The sequence below is a fragment of the Misgurnus anguillicaudatus genome, chromosome 2 (assembly GCF_027580225.2).
Source record: "Misgurnus anguillicaudatus chromosome 2, ASM2758022v2, whole genome shotgun sequence".
NCBI classification, from domain to species: Eukaryota; Metazoa; Chordata; class Actinopteri; order Cypriniformes; family Cobitidae; genus Misgurnus; species Misgurnus anguillicaudatus.
In genome coordinates this window covers 17,394,470-17,414,703 of record NC_073338.2, presented here as the reverse complement: position 1 = coordinate 17,414,703, position 20,234 = coordinate 17,394,470, and the positions used below count along the sequence as shown (strand labels likewise).

At 38.5% G+C, this 20,234-nt stretch overlaps 2 protein-coding genes across 7 annotated transcripts; one reads left to right on the top strand and one right to left on the bottom strand.

Annotated features, from left to right (window-relative positions):
• The first annotated feature begins 262 nt into the window (after positions 1–262).
• Positions 263–9,295, top strand: klhl6 (kelch-like family member 6). The gene is made up of 7 exons (XM_055201725.2): positions 263–701; positions 793–958; positions 2,503–2,952; positions 3,874–4,111; positions 5,924–6,126; positions 8,379–8,592; positions 8,679–9,295. The coding sequence occupies exons 1-7, from the start codon at positions 430–432 to the stop codon at positions 8,978–8,980; spliced, it is 1,845 nt and encodes a 614-aa protein (XP_055057700.2). The 5' UTR covers positions 263–429; the 3' UTR covers positions 8,981–9,295.
• A 2,589-nt stretch (positions 9,296–11,884) lies between these two features.
• Positions 11,885–19,788, bottom strand: ccnl1b (cyclin L1b). Of its 6 annotated transcripts, none has more exons than XM_055201718.2 (11): positions 19,447–19,776; positions 19,079–19,153; positions 18,892–19,001; positions 18,676–18,793; positions 16,001–16,065; positions 14,968–15,067; positions 14,762–14,866; positions 13,118–13,259; positions 12,932–13,031; positions 12,758–12,850; positions 11,885–12,630 (listed from the first exon to the last, which is right to left on the bottom strand). In XM_055201718.2, the coding sequence occupies exons 1-11, from the start codon at positions 19,684–19,686 to the stop codon at positions 12,285–12,287; spliced, it is 1,494 nt and encodes a 497-aa protein (XP_055057693.2). In that variant the 5' UTR covers positions 19,687–19,776; the 3' UTR covers positions 11,885–12,284. The 6 variants fall into 6 exon arrangements, with proteins under 6 accessions (XP_055057693.2, XP_055057695.2, XP_055057697.2 ...); XM_055201720.2 differs by having other exon boundaries at positions 12,758–12,847; XM_055201722.2 differs by lacking the exons at positions 11,885–12,630; positions 12,758–12,850; positions 12,932–13,031; positions 13,118–13,259; positions 14,762–14,866 and adding an exon at positions 15,461–15,567 and having other exon boundaries at positions 19,447–19,788.
• Positions 19,789–20,234: the final 446 nt, after the last annotated feature.

Sequence of the window (20,234 nt, the reverse complement as noted above, 5' to 3'; positions counted from 1 at the left end):
CAAATGTTCAGACATTCCAGTTAAGTAAATACACTTTTTTTGTCTCTTTTCTACTTATTCTTATCAAATTGTTGAAACCTACCTATAACATACTTTGTAAATTATTAAAATACACATGGATCAAATCATGTTAGCACCTGTTAATTTTTTTAACTATGAACTGTTTATTTAAAAAGGTTGAATTAACTAAATAAGAGGAACTGTCAGAATCCAAGTGAGTCGCAGGGTCACAGATCTGAGTTCTTCATATTCTTCAGCACTTCCTCTTTTACACCAGAATGTGAATTCAGAGCCGTTTCGAAAAACAGGAAGCTTACACGTTACGAAAGAACAATATAGCTTTTGTCTTTAGTGCCGTTTGTCTCATGCTGTTAAACTCTGGCCAAACAAACAATAAGTTTTGCGTCTGCCCTTATAGAAGTGGAGGTCATGGGTGACATTTTAGAGAATAACTCCGACAGCTCTTCATCTCTTAATAGTGATGCTTCAGCCGGAGGGCTCAGCATGCTAGAGAGCTCAGTGCAAGAGAACCAGGAAGATAGCCGAGTTGTATTTGAAGACTCTGGGTTTGCAGGACATTTGCAGATTGGACTTCATGATCTTCGCCTGGAGGACAGACTGACAGATGTCACTCTCCACGTCCAGGGTCAGCATTTCTCCTGCCATCGGGTGGTTCTTGCGGCAGCCAGTCATTATTTCAGGTTAGGATGATTTCTCGTGTGTCTAGAACATATGGAACATAAATCTTATAGTGAGATGCTTTATGTATATTTAATATGTTGATATTTGCAGAGCAATGTTTTGCAATGACTTGAGAGAGAAACATGAAGATACTGTAAATATTAAAGGTCTTGACGCCGAGACCATGAGTCTCCTCCTAGAATACACTTACACCAGTAAAGTCACCATCACTAAAGACAATGTTCAGAAGATGCTTGAAGCTGCCAGCCTTTTTCAGGTTTGTACTGTAACATCTAGGAAATTAATTTTATCTTTATTATAAAATCACTGTCTTATAAGTGGACTGTTTTACATGCACTCTAAAAAAATGACAAAATGCGGAATTGTTTTTGCACATGTTGGGTTATAAATAAACTTATGCTGGGTTGTTTCAATGCAAATGCTCTGTGAAAGTTTCTGTTTTTCCAAGTACATTTGTGGTGGTGAGTACACTTTTGCTTTATTTTTGTTGTTGGAGAAGACGCCAACCCCCCATAAACATACAGAGTATAGCAGGGAAGTGAAAATGAGGATATTTTTCCATTTGATGTCAGTTTTAGTCATCACATCTGGCTTTAGGTAGTTGGGTGGGGCAAATGTTTGCTACTAAAAAACACTTGCTTATTTTTAGTGTCAAAAAGAAACCCCAGCTTTTGGGATAATTAACCCAGAAAATAGTTCTATATGACCCAACAATAAGTTTAAACAACCCAGCATAGGTTAAATTACAATCCAATAGGTTGGGTTTGTCCTTTTTTGACCCAAACATTTTTTGGTACAGTACAGTCTGATCAAAAGTGATGTCCTACTTCAGCAAATTGTTTTAATATTTAATTTAATATTTATTTTTTTTTTTCATTAAAGATGCATTTTTCATTCACTCTATTTATGTTATTTTCAACCTATCATTGGGTCAGAAAGCGCCAAACGCAGATGTTGGGTTAAATTAACCCAGAAAATTTTCATATTTGATCCAATAATGGGTTAAAACAACACAGCATTTGTTAAATTACAACCCAACAAATTGTGTTTGTCACTTTTGGCCCAATACTGCGCTGAAACCCAGCTTTTTTGGAACTGCTGTAAAAAATATTTGTTGGTTCAACTTAATTAAGTTACCTGGTTGCCTTAACATTTTGAGTTATTTTAATTTAAAAATATTAGTTAAATTAAAAAAAAATGTGTTGACTAATATTTTTAAGATGAATTAACTCAAAATTTCATGGCAACCAGGTAGCCAAATGTTTATAGTTGAAACAACTTTTTTACAGTGTTTGAAGTGTAGTTCAGCATTGGGGTGAATTTAAGGAGGTTTGGCAAAAATAACACAAAGTGAATGCTCAGCGTTTCATAATGCACCGTTATGGTTTTATTGATGTTTTTATCTACATACACTGAGGGTCTCCTTACATGGAAGTCGCCATTTTGTGCTGCCATGTTTCTACAGAAGCCCTTAACGGACAAACTTTTTTTACTAAGTTGTCTCTGAGTTCATTTTAGTACCTCAGAGGTGCATATACAAAATGTATACATATCTTTACCTAAATAGTACATAAAAGGACCTTTATAAAGGGTATTGCCCCAGTTACAGCTAGGGACCATTTTCTGACAGTGAAGTTTATTTCAAGTCTTTCTGGCTCACTGTAATTGCTTTCTAAGTACGATGTGCAAACTATTGTGAGTTTCCACAATGCAATTTTCGTATTATGTTTTGACTGACAAATCTGATAAGTAAATCAGAAAAGCCTAACAATCAGAAACGCTGATCCATGTTTACTGCAGTTTCCACGTATGGTTGATGCCTGTGCCAGTTACCTAGCGGAGGCCTTACACCCTGAAAACTGCGTGGGCATCTTGAATCTAGCTGACGTTCACTCATTGGCTCCTCTGAAAGCCCAAGTCCACAGCTACATCATCCAGAACTTCTCCCAAGTGGTGGACCATGATGAGATCCTGGATCTCCATGTAGATGTGTTGGTCAGTCTGCTCCAGCGTGATGATCTGGGGGTAACAGAAGAGGAGCAGGTGTTTGAGATGGTTATACGCTGGGTGAGGGCGCAGGAACAGGAACGACTGCCTCTCCTGCCCCGGATTCTCACACACGTGCGCCTGCCCTTGTTGGACCCGTGGTACTTCGTAGAGAAAGTAGAAGGAGATCCTTTGATCCGCAGATGTGCTGAAGCGTTTCCGCTGCTGCAGGAGGCCAGAGTGTATCATCTTTCGGGAAATGAGGTCAGTAGATTTCTATTTTGCGAGGCCTATGTACTGGTCAAATCACATGATGTACAAATACGGGAAGTGAAATCCAAGACTGTGAATTATTACATTTTAAGCCTCAAGCTCTTTAAAAAGAAGAAGCTCCTGCCCAGTGATAGAGCATTGCATTAGCAGTGCATAAGGTCTTAGGTTTGAAAAGTGTGTTTCAGAAGTTTTCTATGAACAAAAGGTTAAAGGAAAGTAAGGCAATTTCCAAGAATAGAAACTCAAATTCAGAGCTTTTGGTAACACTTTACTTGAAGGGGTGTTCAAAATAATTACACGTGTTATGAACATGAAGGAGATTTTATGCATGTTTATGACAACTGTCATGAAGTGTCATTTGTCCAGTTATGTCATTTTTAATGCAAAGATGACATTGTTTGAGATGTCTTTGTTATGACAACTTGACATTAACCAGTACATCAAAACTTGTAATGACAACTTGACATTACAAAGACAACATGAATGACTGATTTTGTACCACTGTAGATGAGGTCAAGAAAAATATTCAAGATTATTTGACAGTATTAACACTTAATGACATTTAAATGGCAGTTTAATGTAATGTTAACCCATAAAGCTAGGTAGTTTCTTAAGTTTGATAATTATTCTGCTACGTTTATGACAGATTTATGCCAAGTTATGTTGTATTGGTTTATGTCAAGGTGTCAAAACAAAGACATTTCAAACAATTTCATCTTTGGATTAAAAACAGTTGTCATAAACGTGCATAAAAATCTCCTTCATGTTCATGACACGTGTCATGTCATGATTATGAAGGTGCCATGTCAGTCTTATGAACACCCCTTCAAGTAAAGTGTTACCAACCTTTTAAATAACTACACATTACCTCTTTTGTATCCATTGAGACACACCATATATCTTTATTTAAAGGTAATCTCGGAGCGCACCAAACCCAGGGTGCGAGAGTTCCAGTCGGAGGTGTTCATGATCATTGGTGGCTGCACAAAGGATGAAAAGTTTGTATCTGAGGTGACCTGCCTGGATCCACTGCGCAGGAGCCGCTTAGAGGTGGCAAAACTCCCAAACACAGAGATGGAAACAGAGAATGAAAATAAGAAGTGGGTGGAGTTTGCCTGCATCACATTCAGAAATGAAGTGTTCATATCTGGTGAGCAACAATTAATATATTACACTGCCACACATTGGATCTGGTATTTTTTGTCACTTGGTTTGTGTGAATATGAATACTCTAAGAAAGTATGTGTTAATTTTAACACATTGTTTTGTTTTGTGTTATCCTATTTAACACATAATGTGTCATTTCGTGTTGCTTTTGTGTTCAAATAAATAAAAGGGACAACACAAAATGTTTTAAAACAACACAAAGTGTGTTGTTCCAAAAATAACACCGAGATGTGTTAAGTTAATGACAACACATAAAATCTGTTGAACATGAACTTTAACTAGACAAGATGTGTTATTCAAACGCATTCGTTTAAAGAGTGTGCCCATTTTAGCATCCACTACTATGTGATCAAATAAAAGACATGTATACTGTTTTAATAACAGCATGAATAAAACTGCTCAAAACAGCTTTACAGTTAGCAACGCTAATGTAATACAAAACCTATTTCAAATCCTGTGAAAGTGGTTAAAATGTCTAATTGTATTGGTAATTAAAGGGGGAAGGGGGGTGTAATGGTATTTCATTCTGACTGGATTGGATTCCTCATGCCTATTATAATATTGGCAAAGGTTCAAAGAACCATTTGGACGTATGACGCTGTGTATTTCTATCTTTGCGGCTACTGAATCTATTGCGTAAGCAGTGCAGGAAGTACAGGGGAAGTCCTTATGGGCACTTAATCTGGAACACCGCGTGCACACCCCAACCAACGTCACCAAAAAGTGTGTTGTTGTCTGTGATGGAAATTTGAGATTGTTCAGTTTCCCAAAGAACACAGCATTATGGGAATAATAAATGTAGTTTTTTTTTATCCGGGGTAGCAGCAGAGTTATGTTTGTTTAAAGGGGTCATAGCTATAATTGGGTCCCCAGTGCTTCTATCAACCTAGAAAATGTAATAAAGATCAACCCAGTAACTTAGTTTGGGTAAGCCATTTTTTGCAAGCGTGTGAAAAATTAGGTCGTTCAGATTTTGCCTGTTTTGTGAGGTAGGTAGCGAGGTGAATTACAATAATACCGCCCCCTTAGTCTGCACTATCCAACCACAGCACTGCCATTTAGTGCAGAGAGAAAGAGAAAAAGAAAAAAGTACTTGAAAGCACTATTGAGTTTCAATTACAACAAACCACCATCATTGTGATCAGTGTTTGCATTACATCTGCTCATTTGCATTTGAAACAACAAAAATGGCACACTTTTGCTCAGGCCTACAAATTAGCAATTTTAACATACTATAATAAATTAGCTGTGGAGTATTTTGAGCTAAAACTTCACATACGCACTCTGGGGACACCAAATATTTATTTTACATCTTAAAAAATCTCTTTTGACCTTTTTAAAGCTGGATGTTGTTGAGATGGGGCAGTCCCAGTGATAAAACAACAAGGTCATGAGTCACAGATGTAAGTAACTACATCAAAGGTCTGTGTTTTGTTGGTAATCGGTGTGTAAGTGCATATAATGTAAACAACACAAGCAAAGTGGATCGTAAGTTATCCAGAGATATCAAGATAATGTTTTGTGTGTGTTGCCTGCTCGTGACATGTTCTCGTGACTTTTTCGGAAAGTAGCGGTAGAGCTGATCTGCCTTTCATAAATCTGACAAAACTAAAGACTCTTCAGATATATGAAGGATGTAATACTAGTCTATAGGTACTCAAGATTAACATAAAAGGTAGCAGAAACAGTGTGTGTTATGGGAGCTTTAAAGTCTATCTCTTTTTTGTGTAGACATGATTGTAAAAGTTGTAATACTGTATGGAAAATCTGAAGTTTCTTATTAAACTGTTAACAGGTGGCAAAGAAACACTGCATGATGTGTGGAAGTATAATGCATCACTAAACAAGTGGATCCAGATCGAGTATCTGAACACAGGACGTTGGAGACACAAGATGGCTGTTCTTGGAGGAAAAGTTTATGTGTTGGGTGGCTTTGATGGCAGCCAGAGACTAAACAGCGTTGAGGCCTACGATCCATTTCACAACTCCTGGACAGAGGTGGGTTGTGATGAAAATGTTAAAGGACAGGTTCGGTATTTTGCACTTGGGGCCCTGTTTTCGGATTGTTTGTGGTGAGGTGGAGCGGTTTTGGCTGAGATTTGGACGTGTGATGCTGGCCCGAGTATTTTCGGGTGTTTCTTGTATCACCTCCCATCTCTACAATGGCTCTATAGGTGCACAGGAACAATCCTTCCTAAAATGCATTAAACTTTCGTTTACAAAGACGTAAAACTCAGCGAGTGGTCAGGGGTGTTCACTGATATGCTCACACAAAAATCGCTGCAAAAGATGCTTTCCAACAGGTTTTATCGTACTTTTTGTCCAACTCCATTGACTTGTATTAGATGTGCTGTGAGGTACGGTATTACTCCGCGCCGGGAACTTTGTTTCTATTCTTGCAATTGGCAAAGGTGGATTATCGCCACCAACTGGGCTGGAGTGTCTATTATTCAAGCTCTAAGCGGAAGAATGTACGGGTGTGAGGCGTTTGGAAAAATAGCTCCACAAGTTAACAACGAATGATAAAACAGCTGTTGGAGGGCATCTTTTGCAGCGATTTTTGTGTGGGAATATCGGTGAGCGCCCCTGGCCACTCGCTGAGTTTCGCGTCTTTGTGGACGAGGGTTTGGTGCATTTTGGGAGGGATTGTTTCTGTGCGCCTGTACACCCATTGTGGAGGTGGGAGGTGAGACAGCAAGCACCCGAAAAGTCTCGGGGCAGCCGCATTTGTCGAAATTTCAGTCAAAACGTTCTATTTCATCATAAACAATCTGAAAACAGGGCTTTAAGTGTAAAATACCGAACTTGTCCTTTAACCATGGTGAACAAACCCAATATATTAATAATAATTACTTCTTTTTATACATGGAATTCACAGCTGTCAGTGCACCACAAGTACACTAGAAATGCTGGGTGCTTTTCAACCCTTGATTGGGTAAAAAAGGAATGAACCCAACTAGTTGGGTGTAATTAAATCCAAGATGTTTATGTCTTTCTTTCTTTAGTTAAAAAGAAATTATGTTTTTGAGGAAAACATTACAGGATTTTTCTCTTCAATCGACCCCAACGGTTTGAAGGTCCAAACTGCAAAAGGCTCTAAACTAAATGATCCCAACCAAGGCCCATTAAAGGCGGAGTCCACGATGTTTGAAAGCCAATGTTGATATTTGAAATCGGCTAAACAAACACGCCCCTACCCCAATAGAATCTGGACCTTCTGTTGATAGACCCGCCCCACACATACGCAACCCGGCAAGGATGTCGGTTAGTAGACATGCTCCTTACTGCTGATTGGCTATAAGTGTGTTTTGGTAGTCGGCCCGTCTCGTTTTCCAAAGCGTTTTTCAAACATCGTGGACTCCGCCTTTAAGGGTCTTATCTATTGAAAAATCATAATTTTCGCCAAAAAATTTACTTTTTAACCACAACTTCTTGTCTTGCACTAGCTCTGGGATGCGCATCTGCAATTTTACATATTTTGTAATCACGTCGAAAGGTCACACATGACATATGCGAAACACGCACAGATTTTAAACAATAAACTTACACAAAGACATTAATTTGTGTCATTCCACATACAACACACAACTTCTCCTTTTGAGGTGATTACATAATACATAAAGTCCTGGATGCGCATCCCAGGGCTTGTGCAACATGAGAAGTTGTGGTTAAAAGTATTTTTTATTTTTTGGCTCAAATGACAATCGTTTCGCTAGATAAGACCCTTATGCCTCGTTCGACATCATTTAGAGCCCTTTGAAGTTGCACTGAAACCGCAATTTGGACCTTCAAATCGCTGGGGCCAACCGAAGTCCACTATATGGAGAAAATCCTGGAATGTTTTCCTCAAAAACTTTATCTCTTCAACTAAAGAAAGCAAAACACAAACATCTTGAATGACATGGGGCTAAGTAAATTATCAGGACATTTTCTTATGAAAGTGAACTACGCCTTTATTAATGAATTATGCCAAGGTTATTCATACGCTTCAAACATGTGTTGGGTCACATATAGACAAACCCAAATTAACCTAAAAAAATCTCCATATTTGACCTAAACAATGTTTTGGCCCAGCACAGGTTCTTTCAGGGTTTGTCCATATTTTGCTCAACCATGGTTTGAAACAATTCAACATTTTCTAGACTTTATCTCTCATCTTTCAATACCCATCATGATATCTTTTGTGTTTATGATGGTTATACAGGAATCTTGGTTAATCTCATCTTGTTTTTTTTTTTATCTACGTATAGGCAGCACCACTTGTGCTCGGCGTGAGCTCTTTTTCTGCCGCCAGCTACAACAAAATGATCTTTGTGATTGGTGGAGGTCCCAATGGCAAACTGGCCACAAACAGCATGCAGTGCTTTGATTCAATATCAGACAAATGGATCTTAAAGTGCCCAATGCCCATAGAGGCCAAATGCACAAATGCTGTGACCTTCAAGGATGATATTTACGTTATTGGTTTGTATTCTCGTTTTTTATGTTTAACTTTAATATGTTATAAACCAGTTTCCAGAGACTCAAGACTGTTTGACTTTGTATTAAAGGTGGAGCGATGAAGGCTTTGTATTCCTACAGTCCCCTTAAAGACACCTGGACACTGATAACTCATCTGGGCTGTGAAAGGGCCAGCTGTGGCATCGCTGCCTGCAACAACAAGATCTTCATTACTGGCGGTCGTGATGACAAGAACGAGGTCATTGCTACCGTTCTCTGCTGGGACCCGGAGGTGAAGAAGTTGACCGAGGAGTGTGTGCTTCCACGTGGAGTGTCTCATCATGGCAGCGTGACCCTCAGGAAATCTTATACACACATACGCAGGATAACACCTGGACCTGGCACTGCATGACACATGCATCAGCTCTATATGAGTGCCATATGATCAAGAAAAAGTCAGAGATAACTTGGTGGCCTTTACTACAATAGAAATACTAAGTATTTTGCATTATTTTAACTTATAAATAGTATTTATACATAGTTTACAAAGTTTGCCGTTGATATGTATGTTAAAGTGTATAAATGTATAAAATGTATGTACTGTTTCTGTTTTTCCTGGCTGATAAACAGGCAGAGGTAGCCATCCTGATATTTTAGCAACATATTTGATGTTTTTGATAATGAAAATGACAAAGTATTATTTTTATGTTATAATACATTCAATGAAATAAAAGAAGCAGCTTCTGTAATGTGTTTGTTTAAAGTTAAACAGCTAAATTGTTTAAAAGCTAATTATATATAATGAAACCTTTTTACTTAAAGTTCATTAGCCCGTATTGCAGTGTTTTGCAGTCGTTCATGAATGATTACATTTAATTTAGAATATAAATTTAATATAGATTACACAGTTCTGTTAGATCTTAAACCTTTGGTTAATCTGGTTAGTATTTCATGACAGACAGATGGATCAAAATGAGGTATAAGTACAGTGACGGCTCGTGACTTCTTTTCCAAGGAGGCACGAATGTGAAACTAGTCAAAACGTGTGAATTGTCATGTCAAAATATGTTTTCCTTGCATCATATCAAAATGCGTGCCTGTTACAGATGCTTCGTAAGGGTTTATGATAAAAGGGACACTTGCGTTTGCTAGATACTCGCGTGATCCCATCTGTAATCAGAGTTTAGTTTTAAGTGAGTGTCTCTTTTATCATGAACTCTTTCAGTGTTTGTGCAGCAGGCACGTATTTAGATGACAGGCGATGCACATAGGTTCCCATGGGGCACTGAACGCACCGGCTGCACTGAATAAGTATAAGAAAAAACAAGGACAATGACTCTAAAAAAGCAAGAGACAGTCGTATGAAAAGATTGATCCATGTAAAACCAGTGTTTCTCGACAAGGGGGTCTTAATAGATTTTGAAGGGGGCCTTGAGATGACAAAAAGCATTAGAATATTAAAGGGGACATATCATGGAAATCTCACTTTTTCCATATGTAAGTGCTATAATTGTGTCCCCAGTGCTTCTATCAACCCATAAATCAACCAGGTAACTTTTTGGTAAACCATTCTTTGCAAGCATGTGAAAAAATAGGTCATTGAAATTTGTCTCCTCTTGTGATGTCAGAATAGGATAATACCACCCTAATCTGCACTATCCAACCACGACACGGCCATTTAGTGCAGATAGAGAGAGAGAGAGAGAGAGAGAGACAGAAAATAATTGACAGCACAATTTAGTTTCAATTGCAACAAACCACCATCATTGCGATCAGTGTTTGAGATTCATCAGCTCATTTGCATTTTAAACGACACACCCAAAACGGCACATTTTTGCATTTTTAACATGTTATATTAAATTAATTATATGATATTTTGAGCCAAAACTTTCCATATGTACTCTGGGGACACCAAAGATTTATTTTACATCTTTACAAGTCTTTAATATATTTCTTATTGTTTTGGATATTTTTGTTATAGATATACATCTGTTTAGACATGCCAAGCCCTAGGGTGGGGGGTCTTCAGATATTGTTTTGGGCAATAGTGTAAACCCTTCCTGTGGTTTTCAATAAAGAAACCCTACCACTGTTTTGTCTCAAGATTCACACCAGGGGCCTCATTTATAAAATGCTGCGTAGAAACCATGCTACATTTGATCTTACGATCATTTCGCAAAAATGCGTACGTGTGATTCATAAAACGAACTTATGCACAGAAAATGCGCGTACCCCTTTCTTTCAGATGTGAAATTTATAAATTGCAAATGATCTTGAACTTGTGCACAGCTAAGCAGTTTCAGATCTCCACCTTTAAACAATGCCTAATTAATGTCAGACATATAAAATAGCGCTTGTCAATGTTCAAACCCAATTTCGAGCAGCAAGAATGGCTTATTTTCCAAAAACCTGCAGCAATTGGACAAGCAAAAGTTTGTACGTCTGCTCAGACCCTGACGTGGCGCTAACACTTTTCCATGTCAAAGACAGTTTTTATAAATATGAACTTCGCCGTGGATTTTTGCGTACACACACTTTACGATCAAATCTGAGGGTACGCACGCTTTAAAAACGGGGCCCCTGTATTGTTTTTTTTTGTTTGTAAAAAACTACTTTAAGGTGGGGTGCATGATTTTTAAAAAACACTTTGGAAAAGGGAGTCAGGCCGAGAACCAAAACCTACTTGTAGCCAATCAGCAGTAAGAGGCGTGTCTACTAACTGACATCATTGCCTGGGTTGCATACATGTGGGCATCAATCAAAAGAAGGTCCAGATTCTATTGGGGTAGGGGCATTTGTTTAGGTGATTTCAAATGTCAACATTGGCTTTCAGAGATCATGCATCCCACCTTTAAATGTCCTAATATAACCAAGGCCTAGTCCTGAATTAACCTAAACCCTGTCCAGAAAACTGCCCAAAATAACTGTATCTTGCATTTCGACAGATTTTTCAAACCACATTCAACTGTAATTATGTCCTCTGGATTTCGTCAAAGATACAAGTTGGCAGGTAAAGATGTTTTCATTTTATTAAAATTTTAAAAATTGTATGGTCAATAGGTTGTCAGTCACTCAACACCAGCCATTTACTCATCACCTAACTGCATATTAACTAGAAGACGTTTATTTTCTAGGAAACATTTGCTTCTATTTAGACTTATTTGTATGCGTTTTTTATGACAAGTTAAGTCTAAAGATGCATAAATAGTATCAAGATACCATTACTTCATGTCAGGCCCCACCAAAGCTTATGTTTACCTCAGCGTTGGAATTCTGAACAAACTCGTACAATAAAATCAAACAAGCTCTCCAAATCTGCAATAGCCATTGAGTTTATTTTGTTTAGAAATGTATATACAAAAGTTTTTCATTTCTGACATCATAAAAATAAGCTTTGTATGTACAGTGCACAAACAACACAGAGGTGTATACTGTAAAAAAAAACACACACGCACAGGCCTCGTACACTCCTTACCCTGTGCAAATGTGATCCCTGATGTAGGCAGTCTGTTATTCTTTCACTCTGTCACTTTCAAGTAAAATGCAATAGTCAGATACATTAAAAGGCACCGCTACCTTGCCTAAAACTCTACATGAGCCTGTCGTAAGCAAGAATCGTTCAGTATGAACAGAACATCCACTTCTTAACAACGTAACCAGAAGTTTGTAAAATCGTGATTTGAAGCGAGCGTTTAGTCCAGTGTCCGTACAACGCTTCATCTCCTGTGTCTGCTATGGCTGTGTCCAGAATGTGATCTGCTCTGTTGTTTGCTTCGACTGTGATCACGGTCTCGGTCACGCTCGCGATCACGATGGTCCCAGTGGTGACTGCTGCTGCGATCGTGCTTGCGTTTCACGTAGTCGCGGTCACGGCCTCGTTCTCGGGAATTGCTGCGGGATCGGCTTCGTGACCTCCTCCTCTTGTTACTATGCCGACTAGACTCGCTCTGTCTGTGCTCAGCCCCGGCATTCGCAAGAGGTGATGCCCGGCGCCCTTTGTGTTGCCGTGGGGACGGACTGTGGCTGCTGTGAGAGCTGTACGTACCTGAGTGGCTCCTTCGACTGGAAAAAGAAAGTTGTGTTAGTGAAGTCAGAGATTTAATTATTGGTTCATACTATACATGCAACATATGCCAAAATGTGTTTTGTTTAGCTTAGTTATGTCAACATCTACATCTTATGAACTTACTGTCTGTGAGGAGACCGTGACGGAGAGCGTGACCTGGACCGACTATAGTGCTTGCCGTTCTGAAACACTTTGCTATCCCCCTTTTTCAAGCTGCTATAAAAAAAATAATAAAGTTAACTATATAGTTTTACCACTTATGTTTAGCTGCAAGTCATCTTATGTTCAAACACTTACCCATTCACAGGGCTTTTGGGAAACAACTGTCTGTTCTCAGGCTCCTTCGCTAGTTTAGAGTTTGGTGATTTGTCCTCTGTCTTCCCATCTCTCGGAGAAGCTGGTAAAGAAAAACATTTTATTTGCCTGTGAACTGACAAGTACCTGCGAAAAGCTCAGTTAATAGAAACAAACTGACAAACTTACAAGGTTTTGATGCTGGGGAAAATCCACCGATGCCCAAAAGAGCTGGCGTGCTGTTGGGATTTTGTCCCTTGGCTTTGAGTCTAGCCTCCTCCAGGCCCAGCCTTCTCTTCTCCACCTCTTTCTCAAGCTGTTCATAGTTTGGCTACGATACAAATATATGAACATTAACATACAAACTACAATGTGAAGACACGCTTAGTTTATAAATTCAGTATGCACTAGATGTGGCACGGTAAATTAAAAAACATCCGAACTGTTCGGTTCGCTTGTCTCGGTTCGAAGCATGTGTGTGTCGCACCGTTCGACGCATGCGCAACGTAGCCTTGTATGTTACCTGAAGCCTTGTATACTTTCGTCTTGCTCCACAGAGCGAGCCTCCGTTTGGGGAGGTAAGTGTTTATACTCAACGCACAGACTGGGTGCCGGCGTGACGAGACATCATGCTCACTAGATTCTCCTGGAACTCGTACTACTTGGGTTGCGGACCAGCACGCCAAACTGCAAAATTTGACATGCACACCGCCAAGTGAAATGGGGTAACGCGCACTACCGCCCACTCAGTGTTCACGTAATTTTTGCCACGTACACCCTCAAGCTCGTGTGGACGTGTCGAGTACAAGGCTTAAAGTTACATACATAACATAAGCTCCTGTAGTTCATTCTCTTTTTTGCCAAGTAAATTAAAAATGTAAATTTAAAATCTCTATTGCTGTATCAAAATCTCACCTAATTTTCCTCAGAGATGGTGTCCTAATAATGTTAAAAGTTAAGCCGCTGAGCAAAAAAATGTGCCAATGGAATACGATTTTCTTGCAAAATTTTTCTTGTATTAAGTAAATTCAAGTAAAAATGTCTTATTCCATTGGCAGATATGTTTTGCTTGTTTTGTTTTGCTTGTTTTAAGCACAAATTCACTTAAAGGGATAGTTCGGCCAAAAATGATATTAAACCCATGATTTACTCACAACGAAGTCGTCCGAGATGCACACGTCCATCATTTTTCAGACAAACACATTGAAAATAGAAAATGTCTTATATGTTTCAGCTGCTAAACAGTAAAGTTACAGGGTCAATGTCATTTAAGTCCAAAGAATATTTCTACAACAAAACGGCACAAATTACCCTCAGAAGGCCTTTATCATCGTGGAGCCGTTTGGATTTATTTTGTAAAGGATAGATGCACAATTTGTGGACTTGAAGGACGAGGATCCCATAACTTCACATTTGATTAACTGAAAGATCTAAAACATTTTTTAAAATAACCAAAAATGTGTTCGTCTGAAAATGAAGGACATATGCATCTCAGACAGCCTCGTGGTGAGTAAATCATGGGTTCAATATAACTTCTAGTCGAACTATCCCTTTAAGTCTAGTTTTTAGACAAAAAATATCAAATTTATTTTCTTAGGTCATTTGCTCATCAAGAAAATACATCTTGATTTAAGAATTTTTAGATAATTCTACTGAATTTTTTTTTTTAAGTGTATATATCATATGCTGAAGTACATTTCTGGAGTGTTAACAATAAAAAAACAACAACAAAAAGAAGAACCGTACAGAACCATAAACCGTGACCTGAACCCTGGGCTTTGTGAACCGTGCCACCCCTAGTATGCACTCCTATATGTACAACGTTGTTTGTACCTTGTTCCTAGAATAAAGCTTCATAGTGGTGACACATATTTCTTTGACGTCCTCCTTGGTAGCGCCGAAGAGAAGATACCAGTGTGGTTTTGAAGGAAGGGGAATCTAAGAAAATAATAAGACATGACATAAAATACAACAATCACAAGATATGTCTCTGTATAATTATTGTTGTATTGAATGAACAAGAAAATCTAAGGCCTTACCCGTAGTACTCGAGCAGCAAGGTAAATACAGGCACACGCGATGGCCTCTGGTTCAAATCTTACAAAGACATCGGTTCTGAGGGCATCGTTCATGTAGTTCCTGCAAAACACGGAGATACACCTATGCAACACCTGCTATGTTCTCTTACACACACACATTACCTTCAGGAGACTCAAAACTTTGTACTTTGTCCTTTCCCTCTCTTTTTAAATGTAGCCATGATGTTAAAAAAAAAAAAACGTACTAATCTTAGCAAATTGGCAGGAATCACTTATCAAACGGGACAAATTCACATGAACATATGATTCATATGAAAAAAAAACAACGTACCGTCTCAAAGCTAAACAGCACTCGGATATACAAGACAGAAAAATGCACAACTAACTACTGGCACTTAATTTAGCACCAAACAACAAAATCAAATCCTGGACAACCCCAGGAACACAGGCTGACGCTGACTAGTGGCCAAGGCCTTCTATCCAGAGCTCTCACTGGATTGGCTGAGGGTCTCAAAGGCCAGCCAATGAGGTGGAAGGGTTCCTGGGTCTTGTGCCTGAGGAGTTGGGTGTTTTCTGTGACACTTACCACCATGGGCTACCCTTTAATCAAAGAGTAGAGAAAGGACAAAGTTAAACAGAGCTCTCCAAAAGGCTTAACCTCAATGATGTGTGCAACAAGACATGGCTTTCAAAAAGAAGTGAAGGATTGATGGCAGAATATTGTGAACCTCTCTTACCTTTAGATTTATCAAGCTATAATGTAATTCATGCTTAATAATGCAGTGTTTCCACTAGTTCCTGTCGATACTTAAGCATCAAACACAGCAGCGGCAGCACTGCCGGGTACTCGCTCACTCAAACACTCAAATTTCATATGAGCAACTAACTAACTACTATTTGGGTCTACTAGTGGAAACACAACACCAGTCCAACCATAAACCTGATCCAATCTGTCCTCTACAAAGGGAAAAAATTTGTAGTCATAATCGAGTATGGTCATTTACATGAGCTCTAGTGACAAAATCACACTTACCATGCAGTTTGAACCAGCATCTGATTCTTCTCGCATTCAAGAACTTGCAGGTACATGACTATGATCTAAAACAGATGTAATGAAAACCAAATTAGAACATGGAGCACTATTAGGCTTTTTATACGTAAAAATAATGATCCTTGTAGATGTATTGTGTAGAGATGCACCCAAAGGATTATTTTAAACAACAGAAGCTGATAGCAATATTTGTTGCTCGGCCAATTATTTGAACTACAGATGCACTGATATTAAATTTTACATATTTTTTTTTCAAACTGATACCTGCCGATACGATAGTTTGGTAGTTATATAAACTTGCATTAGAGGATTACTCCACTTTCCCCAAAAAAAATCCAGATAATTTACTCACCCCCATGTCATGCAAGATGTTGATGTCTTTATTTGTTCAGTCAAGAAAAAATTAAATTTTTATGGAAAACATTCCAGGATTTTTCTCAATTTAATAGACTTTATTGGACCTTAACAGTTTCAATGCAGTTAAAAATTGTCGTTTCAGTGCAGCTTCAAAAGGCTGTAAACGACCCCAACCACGGCACAAGGTTCCCATCCAGCAAAACAACATCATTTTCGCCCTCCCCAAAAAAAGATGAAATATGTCCTTTTAACCTCCTAAGACCTGGATGACATCACTTTTTTGCACCAAAATATTTAACTCTGTGTAACTGGGACCTGTTGTACACAAACATAGACAATAACACTGCTTCATGTTCAAAGAAAATATTTGGTTATTATTTATTTATTTCCTAACCCCAAATAGCTGGAAGAAATCTGGAAAAAAGACAAACCAAAACTCCGGTCTTAAGAAGTTGTGGTTTAACCTCCTGTCTTGCTCTTACGTAATCACGTTGAAAGGTCACGCATGACGTATGTGAAACTACAGCTTCAGTGTTTACAAGTGTGGAGAAAGAGGACCATTTAGATGTTGTTGTATGTGGAATGATACAAATTAACATCTTTGTGTCTGTTTATTGTTTAAAATGGTCCGCAACTGCGAGTTACATATGTAACGCGTGACTTTTCGGTGTGATTACGTAATAGGTAAGGTTCTGGTGCGTCACACGGCTAGTGCAAGACAAGAAGTTGTGGGTTTAAAGTAGATTTTTTATTTTTCATGGCAAAAATAACTACCGATTTCCTAGATAAGACCCTTATGCCTTGGTTGGTATCGCTTAGAGCCCTTTGAAGCTGCACAGAAACTGCAATTTTAAACCGACTTGAAACTGTAAGCTGTTGAGGTCCAATAAAGTCTCTTCAATTGAGAAAAATCCTGGAATGCTTTCCTTCAAGTGCATGATTTTTTTTAAATGCTTTGGAAAAGGGAGTCGGGCCATCTACCAAAACACACTTTTAGCAAACCGGCAGTAAGGGGCGTGTCTACTAATCGACATCATTACCTGGGTTGCGTATGTGTGGGGCGGGTCTATCAAAAGAAGGTCCAGATTCTATAGAGACAGTGCACAGTTATGCTAATTTGAAAACCACGCCCACCGGGTGGGAAAACAATCCAACCGTCTCCACCGACCCTGTACCGCGAGAGGCCACCTCCTTGTCATTTCTGGCTTATAACAAAAAGAAAATAATGCCTAAAAGCTGCTCTGTGACAATATGTACAGCTAACACGCAAAATTACAGAAATACGTTTTTATAAGCTGTCGAGCCATAAAACCCAGCCTCTATGGAGAAAAGTGGATTACCGACTATGTTTCCCTCTAGTGGGTGCAGTTCTACTAATAAGAGTACTATAAAAAGTTGCCCGTTTCCTTTTGTGTCTTTAAACGCTTGTTTTTTGGGGTCGACAGCTTTTAAAAACGTATTTCTTTCTTTCTTTTTTTGGCTTGTTAGCTGTACACCCTGTCACACAGCAGCTTTTAGGCATTATTCTAATTCAGAAATGAGAAGGAGGCACCCTCTCACAATCCAAAGTCAATGGAGATGGATGGATTGGCCCCCTCCCGGAGGGCGTGGTTTTCAGGTTATTAGGCGTTGTGCTCTGTCTCTATTGTGGTAGGGGCGTGTTTGTTTAGGTGATTTCAAATATCAACATTGGCTTTCAGAGATCATGCCTTTATGTCTTCCTTTGTTTAGTCTAAAAGAAATAAACACCTTGGATGACATGGGGTAACTAAATTATCTGGATTTTTTATGAAAGTGGAGTATTCCTTTAAATTCTGATAAAAATTTGATGAAAAATATTATTTCATATAATGACCATTAATACTGAACATAAGACTAGTGATGTTTCTTTACATTTTCTAAACACAGAGCTAAAATTCATTGTATTTTCCTGTTCTTTTTTGACTAACAGGATATATCGGCTGTTTTTAAACTAATCGTTCAATATTGATAGGTACTGGCAATTGACCGATATATTGGTCTCTAATCTGAACTGTTGTCATTCAAACATATCAATGTTTTAAAAAAAAAAATAAAATAAAATAGTGAGTCACTGACATGTCGGACTATAATCGACATGTGATTATCTGTCATGTGACTAAAGTGAACTATAAAGTATTTTTGTTTTATCTGTCATTTTCATATAATAGGGAATATCACAATGGCTTTCAACTAAGCAAAACTAAGCTAACAAATATAAGCAACAATAGATCGGTGCATCTCTTGTATTGTATTGGCTCATTTCAGCAAACCAGACTCACCTTGTGTGGATGTTTGACATGAACACAGAAGCCCAGCTCCTTAAGCACACGCCGCTCTGCTTTAATGATTTGATTCTTGGTGTTAATGTAGTTTTGATCAAGGACGAGAGGGGTGCTTCTGTTTTAACACGAAAAATATATGGATTGTAAAGTTAACATTTGTAAATCAAACATAACATCAACGTTGACTGATAATACAATCATCTATAAACTTACTTCTTGCTCTTTCCTTGTTTTAAATGATGGAAAACATTGATCACGTCTCTCACTCGTCTCGGCGTTTCTTCGATTTTTGATGCCAAGTTCATACAAGCCATGGCAACAATCTGTTTTAAAGTGACAAGCAAATTCGTTATACGAATGACTGATTCAAGGTCTATATACACTTTGTTTTTTCACTCACCTCAAAGTTGTGCTTGATGAAAGACTTGGAGTAAAAGAATCGCTGGAAAAGTACTTGCCCCGTCGCCATTGCTACCTATAGAAAAACAAACGGAAACGACGGGGATATACTTAATAACAATATTGCAATACATTACCAACAAAAATTAACATGTTAAATAATTGAACAAAGTTAAATAATAACAAACGCTCTCTATTGAAAACACATACGACACAAAACACGCGACTTGCGTCACGGAAAGGAAGACAAAAGGCCGCCGATGTGCCGGTTAGTTAGCTAGCCATGCTAACACCATCCTCAAACACATTTAAATAATCACAATAGCTCATGTACAAATCTAAAGTATGAAAACATGAATTAAAAGTAACCTGTGGCAGACGTAAAAGGATCCCGGCGGACTGGATGAGCTCGCAGCCGAGAATCCGCAAGTCGGTCTCCGTCTCATGGTCGAGGCCATCGAGCATGGACGGGGTCGTTGAAAGTCTTTCCTCACCGACGATCGAGCTGTCGATGGCCAGAAATACTTCCGAATAAACTTTATCTCCTATCAGTATGCCTTGGTTATTTGCTGGAGTGTTCAGACTCGGAGATGAAACACCCAGAGACATTTTGATGTAGCGAAAAGGTATCACAAAACGTAGACCTTTCGTCTGCTAGGCGGAAATGGCTACGTTTCGGGATTGACGCAATTCAATCACGGAAGTGACGTAAATTGTTCCGATTCGAAATACTGTATCGCGAGATCTCATTGGTTTAGATTCAGTTGCAGTGAGACCTTTCATATTAGCAGCGTGCTATTTGTTTTCCTCTGTCCGTGTATCTGTTTAATTTAAATCACGCATTTTTGTTCTGCTTTTATAAAACGTGTGGTCAGATTAGACTTTTAATTCTAGGGACACGTTATTTGGCTTAATGTTTGGATTTGCTTAAAGAGTCGTTTTTGATACATTTTTTTTATACCAGTGCTTATATACCATTTAATTTGCTTATGATGTAAATAATTAGGTATACAAGACCTTAAAGGGATAGTTCGCCCCAAAATGAAAACTATGTCATCATCTACTCACCCTCATGTTTTGACATTGCTACAAGCCTGTATAAATTTCTTTGTTCTGATGGATACGAATGAAAATATTTTGAGGAAAGTTTGTAACCA